Genomic DNA, 18,818 nt, shown 5'->3' with positions numbered 1-18,818 from the left:
ATCTGCCATTCACGTCTGTTTTTATTGGCTGCATAAGGGTTGAATTTGTTTTACAATGTGTTTAAATGCTTTTGCCTATCTGTCTACATGACATAAAATTGATGCCAAGGCTAAAAATTCATGTTTTGCTTTAAACCAGTTTTGATAAACAATAAAGTTTGTTCCAAAATTGAGTGAAGCGAGATGAGCGTGCGGCCGATTAATATGAATGAATTTCATTGCTCATTGCTGATAATAGAAATTGCTATGCCAACAGAAGAAACGTTAACCTGTTACTTTATATTAAATTTACTGAGTTTGTGGTAAAAGCTGCTATATTTAGTGAACACCAACCATCAAAGAAAGAGCATACAAATGTATACCAGTTAAACTGGACCTGTGTTTTAGTGTAATTATTCATTATTTTTATCATTCAATTTGGCGAATGTCTTAGACTGCCAAGAATAAAGAATAGGTATTTTCCCCTATTTTCTACATGCAAACAAATGGCGCCAAAAAATCCGCGTTTGGTGGATTGCGATTTGTTTTTGATTTGTGCTGTTTTTAATTTCAAAGCCTACTTTCCTTCTCAATGGCCTAAAAGCTTACTGTCATGTATATGGACAGGATAAGATAAATTATTTGTAAATTAAACCTTCAATCCCCTTTAATTTATTGGTACATCACAAGGTGGACGGATTTCGGTCCCCTACGGTACGTGATTGAAGGAAATTAAAAATTACTCAGTCATGAAAATCGTTGCGCCTGTTATTAAGACATTTGTCAATCAAAATTATTTGATATTTGTTAGTGGTAATCTTGATCTAGACAGATACAAACATTCACTGAAATTTACGAGAAAATTCATGCATGGAACGCCGTTATAATAGTAATATAATGAATGATTTAGCCTAAATGTATAAAATATTTGATGTGAAATGTCATATTGCTTGCCAGTTGTAAGTAAACTTGATAGGAAGAGGACCATTTCAGTGCAGAATAGCGAGAATCTCCACATCTCAAGTTTTACGTTTTACGTTAATTTTTTCATTATGTTTTCCTCTGTATTGTATTAAACTGTAACTTTTAAGTTTGCGCAAGTTGTGTTCACCTCCCCTGTCTTATGGGCCTCGTGCGCGTCTTGTGTCGAGCGTGCGGTGAACTGGTATGTGTGGTACAGTGCATGCACGGTGAGTGAGTGGAGCATTGGCTGTGTTGATCCACGAATGGAATGGGGGCCTCCAAGAAACTCCACTTCCTCAGTTCAGAAGTTTCACTCGAACCGTTGAGATCGGGGACGGGTTTACTGTGCGCGCGCGACTTCACTACGGACGCTTTTTGGGCGCTCTCTGACTTCAGACTTGCTGTTCGGGGAGAGACTTCAACGAGCGAATAAGCGACGAGCCTTTTAAAGGTTGATGTGTTTTTTGTTGTTTCGGTTCCACAGGAGATCTTAAAAGTGTTGTGCAATATCATTGTTTGGGGTATTGCGGGAAGAGATTCATCCGGTCGGGCGGAATTCGTTAATAGGGGCTATCAGCTGTTCATAGAGCTGGACAGGCAGGATTGTTGGGATTTGTGTGCTGCTATTCAAGAAGAAGGAAATTCGGAGCCGAGGGAGAAGTTGGGCCAACTTTTGCAATCTGACTTCATTGCATGCTCTCGAACGTGTCGCTTCGGTGTGGCTTGGATATGACAGTGCCGTGAGCTTGAGAGCTTGGAGCCCAGAGCCGTCGAAAGGGGCAGAAAATTGAAAACTGGGCGAGCTGCACAACGACTGTATCAGAAGAAGTTGGTGAAATCGATATTGTGCAATTGATTTGAGTGTGGCTGGCAAAATTTGATGAATAATGTGAAATTAGCGATCAATTTCATGAAAGGGGTTTTCTTCGTTATTTTTTGTTCGGCTTGCCGTTATCTGAAATCTGCAACTGAAAAAGAGATGCTGCGAAAATCAAGCTTCTAATGACGTGTTAGCAAATCGTGCAATTGTAGATAGGCATTAGGGGAAGCGTAAATTAGTCAAAGTCATTATCGAGCAAGTGCACAAAAGCAGAAGAAGCCAAACATTGTATGCAGACTGCATCTGCTGCAGCGAGTTCCTTTGACGTGTGGTGAAGAAAAGCAAAACAGCCAAGATGGGGCACAATGAATGCAAATCGGTTGCATACATATTCATACTGTTGCTGAATGTTGGATTTCTGCTGCAGCAATCGTCGGCGCAGCAAAGTAAGTACTTTTAGCTGGTGTTGAATGTATTTTCTATTTTGATGGTTCCCTCATGTCTTGTTATTTCTCACCCAAAGTGGCTTGCAGCCGACAAATCGTGAAGAAAGAGAGGTCATGGAAAGGGTTATCTCATAGGTTCGCGTGACAGTTGCGCGAGCAACACACATCGAAAGCTACTTTATCTAACCACCGAAACCGGCACAGCCTGGATTGGATTGCATCAAAGCGAAGTGTTGAAGTCATGCATTGTTTGGGAGCGGCGAACCCGTCTTCAATCAAACATTTGTTGGGATGTTAGTCGACGGTAATTGGGACATCCATAATGATGATGAGGTGTGGTTAGGAGATTATGCAAATGGAAGTAATCCGTCTAGGGAGAAATGGCAGTTCTGTTCTTTTATCTATCACAATACGTTCATAAGCAGTGGTATATAATTTTCGAAGAACAATAATTTTTATTATTCTAACTAAAATATGTTAATACTAATAGGTTATTGACATTTGGAGCAGCGCTATTTGACAACCATCCTTATCGTTGGTCCAAAGTCTTTAAATAAAAATTCCTACAGCTTCTTTATTGCTAAAGAACGCTAGCCATGCATGGGATAGGGATTGGGACGGGACTATGAGTGTTACTTTTATAGATCTACTCTGGGAAGAATCAGAAAAGAAGAACTATGATATAAGAGGCCTCATACAATTTCAGGATTTTTCTAAATCCATATTGGGTATTTCAATCATCGCGACATTTTGTGATGTTTGAGACAGTGCATTGATCGTCTGATAATACAGTCGGGATTCGCTGGTTGGGATTTTAATACTTGGGTCACTTTTTAGTTGGGCCTCCGCTGGTTGGACCATGGCCCAACTAAAAAGCAACCGTACATCATTTGTGATGTTCAAGTCGAAATACACGTGTTCAAATGGCTGTCAATTGGCCCAACTAAAAAACCGAATTCGTTAGTTGGGTCGAGGTCGTGGCCTAACCAGCGAATCGCGACTGTACTTTTAAAATATTATTGTGATTCCGGCCAACGGTCTCGCTTAGCAATAATATTGAAATATTGGGATTTTACTGCAGTTTGTTCGGAGCATGCCACGTATACTTTCTTCAGTAGAATAGCTTCAATAGTCATATTCCAGTTCTGGGGACATGTTTCGATGATGTCATGCTTATTGGGGATTCAAATGTTGATGAATCTGGTACAGAAATCATCCCATTCAATGTTTTTTGTCGGCATGTATCCATCCGAAGACGATGCTTCTTTACTCACGAATTTATTTAGAATAAATGGGATTGAAATATTTTGAATATAAAAAAAACTCTTTGGTATTATTACTAAGGCGAGCTTCTTAGGGTTATAAGTCATACTTATAGACAAAAATGACACTACTAAACCGATCGGCGTGAAAATTTTCATAATGAGGTTTTTCGGGCCGGGGAAGGTTCTTAAGATAGTTCAAGATCTCTCCTCGTATGTAATTTCTACATAACTCAGGAAATAATCAAGCAAATGGAGCCAAATTTGACATTTGCAGTTTTTTGAAGACAAAATATATGTTTTGGGGTGATTCGAGACTTTTTCCCGTTCTGGAAGAGAGGGTTGTACCGAAAGGCTATCATTTCACTCCGAGAACGAACTATTTATAGAAGGCTAGGGTTATACAGTAATATCCCGATTTTATTACCCCTGGTGAAGTTTAGAATGATAAATTAGGGCATGTGACAAAATCAGAAGGTTTGTTTTTTTTTACATAAGTGGGAAAAAATATGCGGATAAGAATATAACAAGAATCTCAACAAGGAAAGAGCATTAATAAAATGTAATTTTAATTATTTCGACGAATACGACGCATGAGAATAAATGTCAAATCTAATCAATTCACAATCCTTTTGACTTAGATGACGCTGAATTCCCCTCGGGAATCTTGTCTATTGATTTCGTTCCCATGTGCTCCAAAAAAAAGCGGGACTCATGCAATTTCGTCGCGAAAAGTAAGAAAAATCCTGTCCAATTTACAGTCTGGTTTACAGCTCGGACTCTCGGAGGTCTCCGCCGAATTGCCAATTTTTCATAATGGATTGCCATAAATTCCGTCCACACACATGGAAGCGAAATTTGCAGATAATCTCCTGATGTGTAAACTAGCCTTAAAGTACGTGAGGACTTTGAATCTAACATTTAATTCGACCAAATTTTCTCTCGGTTTGAAACTGCCTTAAACTTGATTTTGTTCATGCCATCGTTTTTTACAGTGGATTATTTCGAATTATTCAAAAAGACTGATTCTTAATGTTTCGAAAAGAATCAAATGATGCAAAAATATGTGGTAATGCAGATTTGAAAAAAAATGTATTACCTTCTTCATAAAATTCAAAAAGAATAATAGTAAATGAACTTAATTTGAAAATTAGAATGTCCGCCCCTGCGATTGATTTTATTGTATTGTATTGTACTGGCCAAATTTTAATGTCTCCGTAATAAACAGAAAAACCCAACTTAATTCACCGAGTGGTGATACTGCCTTTCTCGCATTTAGCCAAGACACCAACCTTATATGGCACTTTTTATTTCGATTCCATTTTCTTAATAACTTTTAAACGCAATAGTCGATCGTTATCAAATTCAATAGTGATCAACAAGGCTTTGTCCCCTGTCGAATGCAACTTGTTGCGAGAAAATCGGATAAATATTACTTTATGAAAAAGTGGCTAATGTTTTTCGGTTTTCGTGCACACACACACACACATACACACGGACAGACAGACATTTGTTCAGTTCGACGAGCTGAGTCGATTGGTATATAACATCATGGGTCTCCGAGACTTCTATAAAAAGTTCGATTTTGGAGTGAAATGATAGCCTTTCGGTACAACTTTGTTGTACGAGAAAGGCAAAAAATCATGAAAATGAAACTGTATGAAAATATCTTCTGGAGAAGCACCTGCTGTCATTAAGTGTTAAAAACCTTGAGAAAAGTCGATCAATGGAAAATACAAAACGGCATAGATAGCATTCTTTTAAAAGCAACACTAATAACATAACATCTCACGCATCTTTATGCGTTTCGTCCACTTTCTTTGTTGAGAGAGGAGCCATCCGAGGTTTGCAAATCTCTCTAATAAAGACACGCAAAGAAAACCCTTGATGTGTTTGATTTTATATTCCTACCTAAAATATTGAACTTGTTTGAATAATATTTTGGAGCTGTTTGGAAGAATCGATGGAAAAACGGGACGAATTGAGGATTTTTTAGATAACAATGGGACAGCACAATAAGGTCTAAAACCGGAATTGTCCCGTTAAATACAGTACGTATGGTCAGCCTACATCAACTCTGTCAGGATGTTTCTATTACCGAAGCTACTGCTTCACTTGCTAAGCACGTTCGGCATCATCCATCATTACAATTACACATTACTAAGAACGCTTCGCATAAATTCATTCCAGTCAGTATGCACACTCGCTATAAATTTTGGACAATGGACTTCTCGAAAATGAACGATTATCTAGAATCTATCGACTGGAACACGTTGTTTCTGAATTTGGACACTGAAAAAAAAAACAAAACTCTTAAAAAACTAAACTTTCTTAAAAGGTCCGCACTTAGAAGGCATACCAAGTATCATAACCATTTAACAAAATCGTATTATCACATCTGCAACAATAAGTATAAACGCCTTAATAAGGAGCTCTACCATGCTTATTTACACCGGATCCAGTGTAGCTTGAAGAATAATCCTAAAAAGTTCTGGTCCTACATCGATGAACAACAGAAAGAAAAAGGTTTTCCGTCTACAATGTATTTGAACGAGAAACTAGCTTCTACATTGCCAGCAGTATGTCAACTGTTTCGCGAAAAGTTTGCGTCTGTTTTCGTTGATGAGCAAGTAGAGGATCAACAAGTGTAAGATGCTGCTTCAAAAGTACCTCAACGTGCTGCTGTTGGTTCTTATCCAGACATCACCTGCAACGCCATCGAAGCAGCTTGTGCACGGCCTAAAAGTTCCTCCAATCCTGGTCCAGATAAAATTCCTGCCGTCATCCTGAAAAGATGCAGCTGTTTTCTTTTGCAGCCTTTATTTTATTTTATTTTCCCAATCGCTCTTTTCGCGCTGGATCATTTCCCAATATTTGGAAAAAAAATCTTTCGTTAGCCCTCTGTATTTAAAGAAGGTAAAGGGAACGATGTTACGAACTACCGTGGTATATCAGCCTTGTGTGCCACATCAAAACTGTTCGAGCTCATCGTTCTGGACTTTATGAAGCACAATTGCATGGACTATGTTTTACGGGAGCAGCATGGATTCGTTGCGGAACGATCGACTTCGATGAACCTTGATGCATACACATCGCTTCTCATCAAATCCATGGAAGCAAACAAGCAGGTGGATGCAATATACACAGATTTCTCTGCCGCGTTTGATAAAATCCACTACAAAATTATGATTGCTAAACTGGAACGTCTTGGAATTTCTGGATCACTCTTGGGCTGGCTTAATTCCTACATGAACGGTCGCTCTATGTCGCTTCTGGTTGCTTCTGGCGTTCCACAGAGTAGTCTTATTGAGCCTTTCCTATTTAGGGTAAAGTGCCCTATAGTGGACCCCCAACCAATAGTGGACCCTACAGCCATTTTTGCATTATTACTGCACAATGCCAACATTTTGCTATGAAATTCTATCGGGAGAACCTACCTTACAGTCCTATAATTTGATTACATGCATTAGAAATGCTATGGAAAGTAAAATTAGATGATTTTTTACAATTCCATTAAAAATAAACATGAGAATGTCCATTATAGGAATATTTTGGGGGTCCATAATAGGGAGAAGAACGTCCCGAAACGGGACATGAAAATCAAATGAAGTGTCGACTATAGGGAAGCAATTTCTATTATGGACCCCAGGGGTCTACTATAGGGCAAATTCAGTTAGACTTTAAAATATTAATTTTAACGAATAACGTCGTGTATTTGGGTGTTTTATGTATGTATCGTGAAGAGGGGATGCAGAGCTTGTTGTTAGATATCAAGCAGAGTTAATATGTTGGAATTTTTTGAGCCTTATGATAGGAAGAGCAAAATTCCGCTACTAGGGGGTCCACTATTGGGCATTTTACCCTACTTTACTTAAACGATGTTAACTTGCAACTCAAATGCTAAAAATCTTCATACGCTGATGATTTTAAACTTGTCTGCCAAGTAACCAGTCTCCATGATGCTGCTACTTAGCTTAGCTTAGCTTGATTGACTGTACCCATTCGTGATTGACTGAGAAACAACAAATAATGCAAAGCTCGTCAATAGAATAGTTTTCATGGGACTAGAAAGCTATTCTCACTGTACATGCTTAGGAGTTTCTTAAATTTAGGACCAATAACGATGCCGGCCACGTCCTCACAGTCAATTAGAATAAGGGGAGGAAAATTAGTTCGACACTTATTGCTACAAGAGACCGAGGAATCCTCTGCATCTCGATGAGCGCACTGCAAAGGAATAGTATGTTAGTTGGGAAGGAAATATATTGGAAATCGCCTTGGTAAGCTACTAATTATTTCTTTTGAACGACGCTATATTCATGATGATACAAAAACGAAAAAGCAACGCGTGTCTTACGTATTTTCCCGAAGACTGATTCGATATCTTAACTACTCCGTGACGACTAAAACACGCCCTGCTCAACGCTTGCTCGATAGCTACTCCGGAAAAAACACGCACTGAACTGATTAACTTTATTACCGACCGCACAATGCAGCCGGATTTAAACGGAAGGGGGCCCCGGGGCCGACAGCTTGTGGGGGCCCCAAAATGTACAAAAAAGATTGGTTTTGGTACATAATATTTGTGAGGGTCCGGGGCCACGATCCCCCCGGCCCCCCGCTAAATCCGGCCCTTAATGCAGAACACAATATTTCAGCAGATCGCGCGATCCTTCTGCTGTCCGGAACAAGAGAAAACACGCACTGAACTCTCTGTACTCACTTGCTCGATTGCTACAGCAAACTATCGAAGAACGCGCATTTTTCGACCGCGCACGATATGAGCCTGAGCTACCGAACACAATATAGATATTTTATTTCTTTCCCGACGACTAAAACACGCACTGCACTTACTTGTTCGATGGCTACTCCTATCACCGGCCGCGCAATGCAGAACACAATATTTCGGCAGATCGCGCGATCGTTCTGCTGTCCGAAACAAGAGAAAACCCGCACTCTCAGTCTCCAGGATGCTGCTACTCTGCAAAAAGATAACTTCTTCTTATTGGCATTACATCCCCACACTGGGACAGAACCGCCTCGCAGCTTAGTGTTCATTAAGCACTTCCACAGTTATTAACTGCGAGTCAAGTTACCATTTATGCATTCGTTTATATTTGTAGCCGCGCGTCTTACCGCACGGCTAAAGAGGGCCCAAAAAGGGATCGAAAACTTAAAAACTGGTGAACCGTCGATCGTATGTGTTTGAACCCATCTAAATGCACGGTTATATCATTCACAAGAAAGCACTCTACTGTCCTTTTTGATTACTCGATAGAGGGTGAAATCGAACTTTAAAGAACACATCGGTTACATTACTTCTAACGCGTCTTAGACCTTAGGATTCAGTTTTTCGCACGACTAAATACTTCAAAAATATTCACTGTCTGAAAACTTTGTTCTGTTCATTAGTTCGCTCCACACTCAAATATTCACTTGTAATATGGGCCCCTGATTGCGCAAATGGAACTCAACAAATTGAATCCATACAGCGTAAATTTGTTCGTTATGCGCTCCGTCATCTCCCTTGGAAGGATCCAATCCACCTTCCCAGATATTTTTCATTTTTTTTTCATTTCATTTATTTTTTTTCGGGCAGGGGGAAAAGCCAAGATGGAAGCATTTCAATTCAATATTATGCTTCAATCCCAGGCATAAAAACCCCTTTCAAAACAATCTTACAATATTTGATTTACAATATAATATTACTTAAATCTAAGTATTCTCTCTTGGCTAATCCGTTATGATTTAACAGTTAAGGTTTGATAGACCTCATGCAGTCTGATAACTGATGGGGAGGTCATTTTTCGTTAATTAGTTGTGCATATGAGAGCAATTAGCTTATTCAACGAAACTTATATACTATTACAAAATATGTTCAAAAACAAATCTCTTCAGTGCTTTTTTAAATGCAATAATCGAAATAATGTTTTTCAAACTCATTGGCAGGTTATTGAAGTTGATAATTGCGGGATAAATGCAACCGTTTCTTATATAATTTGTTCTGGGTGTAATTAATCTAATGTTGGCATTGTTACGGGTATTAAAACGATTCAATTCATTTATTGTTTGGAGATTGAAATTATGTTTTATCAAATTGTTTTTAACTTTGAAGACAAACAAAGCTGATTCGTAATATTTGATTTGATTAAGATTCATAATATTGTTACGGCTGTATAATTCAACGGTTCTCACGTTAGGATTTAAATATTCTTCCCAGAAAATAGTTCTCATGAATTTGTTTAACGTTACCGTGATTTTACTTAATACGTAACCAGGTGCATTTTGCCATATAATGTTCAAATAACATAATTGTGAATTGACATGGGCATAAAATAGATTCTTTTTTTCTTTAACAGGTAACATATAACTACTCAGTCGAAGAATGCCAAGGAATTTTGTGAGTTTCTTATGAATTCGGTCTATGTGCAAGTTCCACTTCAGATTTTGTTCGATTATCAATCCTAAGTAAGATAGGGAAGCAACCCTTTCTAATATCTCTTCTCCTAGCCGCAGTTCATAGTTATCAACAATTGAGAGTTTATTACTAGTAAATATAATGAATTTCGTTTTAGATGCATTCACCGTCAACCCGTTATCATAAAACCATCGATGTATTATATTGAGATCATGTTGCATATCTTGATGTAACGCTTCTTCATTTTCAGAGTTATAAGATAAGGCTGCATCGTCGGCATACAATTGTAGTATTCCTTTTAAAGGTAGATCAAACATGTCATTGATAAACACATTGAATAGTAATGGACCTAATATTGAGCCCTGCGGCACTCCAAAATCAACATTGATTTCCGAACTAGTGTGGTTGTCTAGAGTCACATTTTGCTGTCTATCACTAAGATACGACTCAATGAGCAATAATGCTCTATTTCTTATCCCATAGTTTTGTAGTTTTTTTAGCAGTATAGTATGGGGAACACAATCAAAAGCTTTAGACACATCGATGAATATCGCAGAACACAATTTTCGCTGATCTAAGTGCAGTTGAATTTGATTCACTAAGTTTACAGTCGCTCCTAAAGTATTTGAGTTTTCTTGGAATCCGAATTGGTTTTTATTGATTACTTTGTGTCGTGCAAAGAAACTGTGCAGCCTTTGATGAATTAGTTTTTCGAAAGGCTTGGACAAAGTAGGTAAAATAGAAATTGGCCTATAGTTTCCTACGTGCGTTTTCTGTCCACTTTTAAAGATAGGAACTACTTTAGCTGTTTTCAAGCAATTAGGAAAAATACCATTGTCTATTGATTGATTAATTATGCATGTTAGTTTAGGAATAATAAGAGCAGAGTTATTTTTGATAATTTTGGATGGAATACCATCTATTCCTGATGCGTTTGAGTTACTGAGCTCACGAATGTAATTACCAATTTCATTAGACGAGGCTGGTAATACAACAATAGAATTTTGAACTGATCTATTGAGCGTATAGTTCTGCGTTTCATTATTGAACATATGTCTTAGATTATTCGACAAATCAGTTGGTATACTACAAAAATAGCGATTGAATTCATTGCATATTGCTATTTTATCATACAATATTTTTTCATTAATTATAATTTTTGATATACTCGCCCGGTTAGCATTGGTGTTTCTCCGAAAAACAATTTCATTCAATATGCTCCAGACCTTTCTTATGTTTTTACGGTTCTGCGTTAATTGGTTATGATAATAACTTTTTTGTTTATTTCTTATTAGTCGAGTCACGTAATTTTTCTGTCTTCTGTAATTCTGTTTTATTACATTGTTTCCTGGCCATTGAACTACTCTTTGATACAATTGATCTCTGTACTGTATTTCTCTTATAACAGTGTCATCAATCCACGGTTGTTTGGCACGATATCTGCTACGAGAGCGAACTTGATACGAATTTTTTTCCATGATATCGGTTATAATTTGAGTTAAAGTGTTGAAACATACAGCTGATTCTATCTGTTGTTCTAGGTCTGTTGAAATATTTCCATAATTATACTTCCTAGTATTGCAAATCATGTTATTGTTCAATGAGTAGCATTGTGAATTAAAACTTAACAATATTGACTTGTGATCCGTGAAGCTAATATTATCTAAGCATACGGCAAATGTTTGCGAATATAGGTTGGTAAATGCATGGTCTATTATTGTTTTCGATGATTCGGTTACACGTGTGGCATAATCATTGTCAATTTTATTCAGAAAGGTGAACCCATTTGAATCCACCATCGATACATAGTTTTTTGAGACCGACGAGAAACGATTAATGTTAAAATCACCAACGCATAGCAATTTCACTGTTCCTTCCAATATCGAGTCTAAATAGTCAATACTGTCTTTTAAACTAGCATGGGGAGGCCTATAGACTACTGCGACATTTACGCATGGCTCTCTCAGCGCTACAATAATAGTGCTACCCTCTAGAAACTCCTCGTTTTTCATCACATCGTAGTTTATTGATTGATGAATGAACATACAAGCACCACCACCTGATCTGTTCGATCGTGGACAGCTAACTACTTTATAATTCGGTATGTTACACATATAGACTTCATCCAGACTCAATCTAATTTCGGTTATACAGATAATATGGACAGTTGATTGGAAATTTGATATGTAAAACAGTAGATCTGTAAGCTTATTCCTTATTCCGTTAATGTTTACATAAATCATATTGATGCCAGTATTGGTAAAAGTTTCACGCACATCTGGATAATTAATATATAAGTTGTCGCCTAATCGTACATGGCTAATGAAATCTTCATCATCATCATCATCGATTGATCCCATTGTGACCGTTTAAATTTTATAAACTACACCACACAGGCACCTTCAGCAGCCAGCAGCACCATCCAGCAACAGCATCGAACAGCATCCAACAGCAACAACAGCGAGCAGAAACGTCAGGCTTTTCTCGGAGATGAGCGCAATTTATTGAGATCTTCGATAGTGTCGATAACGTAAACATCTGAGGACTCATCTCGCTTGCAGTAGATATTCCCATTATTACACCACACATACTTATAACCGTGGGATCCTCGAAGAGACTTTGCTTCACGAAAAATTGTTCTGGTTTCTCTAGTCAAGTTCTCGTTTATAAACACCTTAGTGTGATATCGCTTGTTGTTTGGAGAGGATCTAGAGCTGCCTGGTAGAGTACCATTGCCAAAGTCTATCTCATCAAAAAATAACGATTTGCCCTTACGAGCACGTAAAATGTCATTACGAACTTTCGAGTTACTGAATTCTACTTGGATCATCCCGTTCCTGGCACGGTGAGTTTTCTCAATGTCCGTAGAGAAAAGTTGCACACCCACAGCAGCAGCAACTTTCGTCACGATTGTTGCTTCACCGAGAGATATTTCTTCCGGAATTCCATTAATGATGATTTCGTTTTTCAGTCCATTCTGCTCGGCCAAACGCAGTCGTTTTCGCATGTCTATGATAGTGTTGTTGAGAGCCAAAATTTGACCATCATGTTCACTGACTTTAGTTAGGCAGCAGGCGAAATCTTTCTTCATTTCACTATGTAACGACTTAATGTCTTCATACTGCGCAGCAATGAAAGTTTGAGATGCTTTCACATCGTCAACCGATCTTATGACGTCACTTTGAGATTGCGATAGTTCACTATTGCAGGCACTCATGATAGATGCATGTTGATTGATCTCCAGCTTCTAGAACAGCGGTTTTCAACCTGGGATGCATGTACCCCTTGAGGTACCATCGCTGGTCTCAGGGGGTACCTGAGAAAAGAATGCATAATGGCGGACATTGAATTAAACTTTTAAAAACCCAGATTAATCCACCTAGCAGTGATGATGCCTTTCTCGTGCATTATAAAATATATTGAAAGAATCACATCAGAAAGGACAAAAAAGCTCTTTAGGAGAAGAGAAAACATTTTTTAGATCATTTTGCATTAGTTAAAATGCATTGCCATCACTTCGGAAAAAAAATTTTTTTTTGGTTTTTTGATTTTTTTTCCAAGGGTGACCCTTGGGAAAAAACAATAATTTTTCAATAATTCCGAAATGCAATGTCCGATCAAGCCAATTTTCAATAGCAACCAATGGGACCGCATTCCCCGTCGAATGCAACTTGTTGCGAGTAAATCGGATAATGCTAAGTTCCAAAAAGTGTGTCTACAAAATTTGTACACATACACACATACACATACACACACTCATACATACATACACACATACAGACATCACCTCAGTTCGTCGAGCTGAGTTGATCGGTATATAACACTATGGGTCTCCGGGCCTTCTATCAAAAGTTCTTTTTTGAAGCAATCATATAGCCTTTCGGTACAACTTTGTTGTACGAGAAAGGCAAAAAATGAAAATTCTTGATTTTCAATTTTAACACAGTTGTGATACAATTGTACAATGAGCTTGTTGAAAATTCCCAGTTGTGTCTTCTAAATCGAACTTCCGTTGTTTTGGTACTTTGAGAGTTTATTAACATAATAAGAAAGTGAAGAAAAACACGGATTTTATTCGAAATTAATGCTTTGTCATCCACAACACATTTTGGCCAGGTCGGTAGCACGACGCCATGTTCTTGTAACCAACATCTCAGTGTAAAATTCATGATATTGCGAGAAGATAGAAAAATTCGAACGAGGGTCCGACGGTCGACCGTCGGAAAGTGGTTCCGCAAACGTCAAATCACTTGATGCACGGAAAATAATGTTATTTGATTTTTTTCGGTGTGATTGTAGATTATTGAAATCAAAGGAAATATGTAACTTTAAACGAGTGTTCCATGCCGCTATATATTTTAAATAAGTTTTATGGTACTTTCAAGGCATTTTGGAACGTATTTATGCGATTTTGAAACATTTTAGACTTCTCGAATATTCTTGATATAAAGGAATATCAACACTTTTCGCACAGTGCATGTCATTTGAAGTTTCCGACACTCAGTCTTCTTCTTCTTCTTTGCTCCGCAAAATTAGAAGTTTTCTCTGTTCTCGCAATAGTATGTGTTTTGTTTCAACATCACATTCGATTCTCATTAGAATACAGAACTGTCAGTGGGATACGGTCGCGCAATGCTGGCTGAAAAACAAACTCATTGTTTGAGATAGGGATGCCACCGACCTGACTTTGGCACATAGATTATGTTTTAAACCCGATGATGAGTGCATGATCTCTCTTGTTCCGGACAGCAGAACGATCGCGCGGTCGGCCGAATTATTGTGTTCTGCATTGCGCGGCCGGTAATAAAATTAATCAGTTCAGTGCGTGATCTCTCTTGTTCCGGACAGCAGAACGATTGCGCGGTCGGCCGAATTATTGTGTTCTGCATTGCGCGGCCGGTAATAAAATTGATCAGTTCAGTGCGTGATCTCTCTTGTTTCGAAGCGGGCTTGGTAGTCATATGGCTACTGCTTCTGCCTCATACGCAGGAGGTCGTGGGTTCAATCCCAGGTCCGTTCCATTCTCCTACTTTGTATCTTTCTCTTTATTTCTCATGTTCTAGCAATAAGGCAAAGACAAAGGTGCTGTTTTAACGAGATGGCGCCACAACATTTAAAGTAAAATTAATTTCCTTGTATGGACAAATCATCCGTTCTCATCAACTACGCATCGCATCAATATGAAAACTAGGTCAAAAAGCAACAAATATTTTTTAGATTTTTTTATCCCACGACTTGTTTTACAGTTCTAAACAGTAAAAGAGATTTCATTGTATCTCCATACTAAATTCTAGCTGTATACTTTCAATTTCTTCAAGACTGTTCTCCACCTCGTGTGTGTGGAAGGAACATTAAAAACTTACGATATCGAACAGCAGAGGTCACTAGTGTATATGCAATATTACATTGATGCAAACACGCAGCAACACCACCTGTCGTCTGATAATGAAAATATTGCAATTATACCATCAGGTGCAGTGGCTGTTGTTAAAATGTTTTGAAAGGGCCTCAAGCGGATTTTTTGCTAGAATGCAACTGACGACCTCCTATTGCTAGAACTGGAAATGGACTTCCATACCGTTTCCATTACTATTCCTATACCTTCAACTTGAGTATTCTATCAGTAATCTGCTAGAATAGGAGATCGTCAGTTGCGTTCTAGCAAAAATTCCGCTTGAGGCCCTTCCTAAATATTTTAACAACAGCCACTAAAAGATATTTTAGTTACTAGATAAAGATTGTCGCTGTCGTCGCTGTCCGGAACATCTTTTGCTGGCGAGGATAGGGGAGCTAAATGTCAAAGAAGGAAAATCCATACGATTTGACAGGTATGTACCACACATGTTTCGGACAGCAGAACAAAGGGAACAGTAGCGACAATCTTCATCTAGTAACTAAAATATCTTTTCAGCCACTACACCTGACGGTATAATTGCAATATTTCCATTATCAGGGGACAGGTGGTGTTGCTGTGTGTTTGTATCAATGTAATATTGCATATACACTAGTGACATCAGCTGTTCGATATCGTAAGCTTTCAATGTTCTTTCCACACACACGAGGTGGAGAACAGTCTTGAAGAAATTGAAAGTATACAGCTAGAATTTAGTATGGAGGTACAATGAAATCTCTTTTATTGTTTAGAAAAATCTAAAAATTATTTGTTGCTTTTTGACCTAGGTTTCATATTGATGCGATGCGTAGTTAATGAGAACGGATGATTTGTCCATACAAGGAAATTCATTTTACTTTAAATGTTGTGGCGCCATCTCGTTCAAACAGCACCTTTGTCTTTGCCCTATTGGAAATGAGAAATGAGAGCTCGTTTCCTACATCCAATTAGAAATTCCATCAGTTACCTTCTCCTATCTATCACATTGGCAGCTCGTTAACCAAGACGGACCTCTGCCTCTCCAACCTAACCCAGAAATTCCTATAAATTCCGCATGAACTCGTGGCAAGTGCAGAGGTATATTCGGCTTGCAGTGGGCGAGTGATTGCATCATCATTTCCTCCCCCTTCCCTATATTGATTTGCATTCTGACGTGGCAGGCGCCAGTATGACCTAACAAATGAGATCACCAGTACTTGTACATTGAAGATGTGTGCTAGTCCCAAGCAAACATCTGTTGGTTCCCTGTGCAAGAACAGCTGATCTGGTCATAATGGAGTAGCAACTACGAGAAGCTCAAGCTCAAGCTAGATTATGTTTTAAACCCGATGAGTTTTTTTTGTTAGGAAACTGTGTAGCCGAACTGTCTATAAGTGTGACCTCAAAGATACCAAAATATTGCATATAATTTTATATTTGTTGAATTAAATATACGTGTCTCATTTCTAGAGTTTAAGAATATCAAACTATGACAGCCTTTGGACCATAACTTGCTTCAGAAACTGGCTGAGGTAACGAAATCCGTACAATACTTAAATTCTCCACCTTATTAGATATCCATACATGTATAATAGAGGGTGTTTGAAGTAATTATTTGATAAATAATTTATCTTATCCTGTTCAAACACTCGACAGTAAATTTTAAGATTATTGAAGCATAAAGTAGGCATTGATATCAAAACACAAATCAAAAACAAATCGACACCCAGTAAACGCAAAGTTTCTGGTGTCATATGTTTGCGTGTTGACCATAATTGTATCATAGTGACTGTGCTTTATCAGCAAATCGCAATGAATAAAGTAAGATCAAAGCAATACAACATTAAGAACCAAATTAAGGTTTTTACCAATTGCAATACCAATGAATCGCCTGCTTCGAGCGTGCTTACAGCGGCACACTAGGAGTTAACTTTCTGAAATCAGTATGGCGAAAGGCATCTAAAGTTCGATTTCTCAAAATTAAGCACCTTCATTGAAAAAATATTTGGTAGGCGTAGTAGCGGACAGCATCCTTCATAACCGGTACCAAATAGTTTTTCATGAAAAGTTCATAATTTTGAGAAACCCCGCGTTAGATGTCTTTCGCCATACAAATTTCTGGCGGTTAACTCTTGCTGGCTATTTTGTGCATATACTATAGCGCCTGAATGTGGCTGCGGCGAGTAGAAAATCAGCAACTGCCAATAATTCATTGTAAAATAGGCAAAATTTACCAATTGTAAAATAGGCAAAGGCAAACACTTCTAAATTAATGAGATATTCGTTGACTTATTTAAACACGGAAATTAAAATTGAACAATCAAATTCGTCACTATTTGAAAGTTGTACGACAGTTTAAACATTTTTCCAATGTGAATTGCCATATAAATAAATAAGCTTTCAATTCACTTTGAAATCACAACCAAGTTACTTGGATTATTATTGAAATTTGAATTATCTCCAGGTTTACGCGGTTGGAATGAATCGCCTGCTTTGAGCGCGCTTACAGCGGCACACTAGGAGTTAACTTTCTGAAATCAGTATAGCGAAAGGCATCTAAGGTTAGATTTCTCAAAATTAAGCACCCTAATCGACAAAATATTTGGTAGGCGTAGTAGCGGACACCATCCTTCATAACCGGTACCAAATAGTTTTGCGTGAAAAGTTCCTAATTTTGAGTAAACCCGCGTTAGATGTCTTTCGCCATACAAATTTCTGGCGGTTAACTCATGCCTGCTATTTTCGCATATACGATGGCGCCTGGATGTGGAAGCGGCGGGTAGAAAATTAGTCACTGCCAATAATTCATTAATTAATTTCTCGGTTACTTAACCCGAACTTTCAAATGGCTTGTTTTTCTGTACATCACTAGATATCGACAGAAACTAACCATGTACTAAGAAACAAGTAATTTGGTTGTAATGCGCTCGAGTAATGAACGTTGTGGACGGGAATAGGGGGTGCTGCCATTTTGGGTTCTCTACCCTATTACAATTTCAGATTCCCAATCAAAAAACCCAGATTAATCCACCTAACGGTGATGGCGCCTTTCTCGCGCAAAAAGTTAATAAATGTAGCCTTTACGCTTACACCTCGATGATGTACAAGAGAAGCAAAACAGATACACCGTCAAATGTTATGATAGAAAATTTACACTAGTAGACGACAGATGGCGCTGCCAAAAGTTTCTCGAATTTCCTATGTTCGAATTCTGACTTTCGGACAATTTCATAGTACTATGAAACTGAACGAAGAGCATACTTACGCCTAAATGCGTGCAACACGGGCATCTTTATAGTACGATGAAACTTCTAATGGGAGCAAGCTACGGATAAACTTTAAAAATATTCATAGATGCAAGGCATTTTTCATAACACATTATTGTTCTATGTGACTATGTCTCATCACTATTTTAATATTATCTATTTTTAGCAATTTGCAATTATTATGAAATTCAATAGTGATCAACAGCGTTTTAGTCTCTGTCGGATGCAACTTGTTGCAAGAAAATCGGTTAAGAGTTTCTATGTGAAAATTTGGCTAATGTTTTTTATGGCAT

At 38.0% G+C, this 18,818-nt stretch overlaps 1 protein-coding gene across 1 annotated transcript in view; it reads left to right on the top strand.

Annotated features, from left to right (window-relative positions):
* The first annotated feature begins 1,255 nt into the window (after positions 1-1,255).
* Positions 1,256-18,818, top strand: part of LOC134225133 (mucin-2) — a 287,374-nt gene continuing 269,811 nt past the window's right edge. Inside the window, exon 1 of the mRNA XM_062704951.1 lies at positions 1,256-2,208. Within this exon, the coding sequence (XP_062560935.1) occupies positions 2,118-2,208 (91 nt within the window). The 5' untranslated portion in view covers positions 1,256-2,117. The remainder of the gene's footprint in view (positions 2,209-18,818) is intronic.

The sequence above is a fragment of the Armigeres subalbatus genome, chromosome 3, assembly GCF_024139115.2.
Source record: "Armigeres subalbatus isolate Guangzhou_Male chromosome 3, GZ_Asu_2, whole genome shotgun sequence".
Lineage (NCBI taxonomy): Eukaryota > Metazoa > Arthropoda > Insecta > Diptera > Culicidae > Armigeres > Armigeres subalbatus.
Note: the sequence above shows the minus strand (reverse complement) of the source record. Positions and strands in the feature narration are given on the sequence as shown.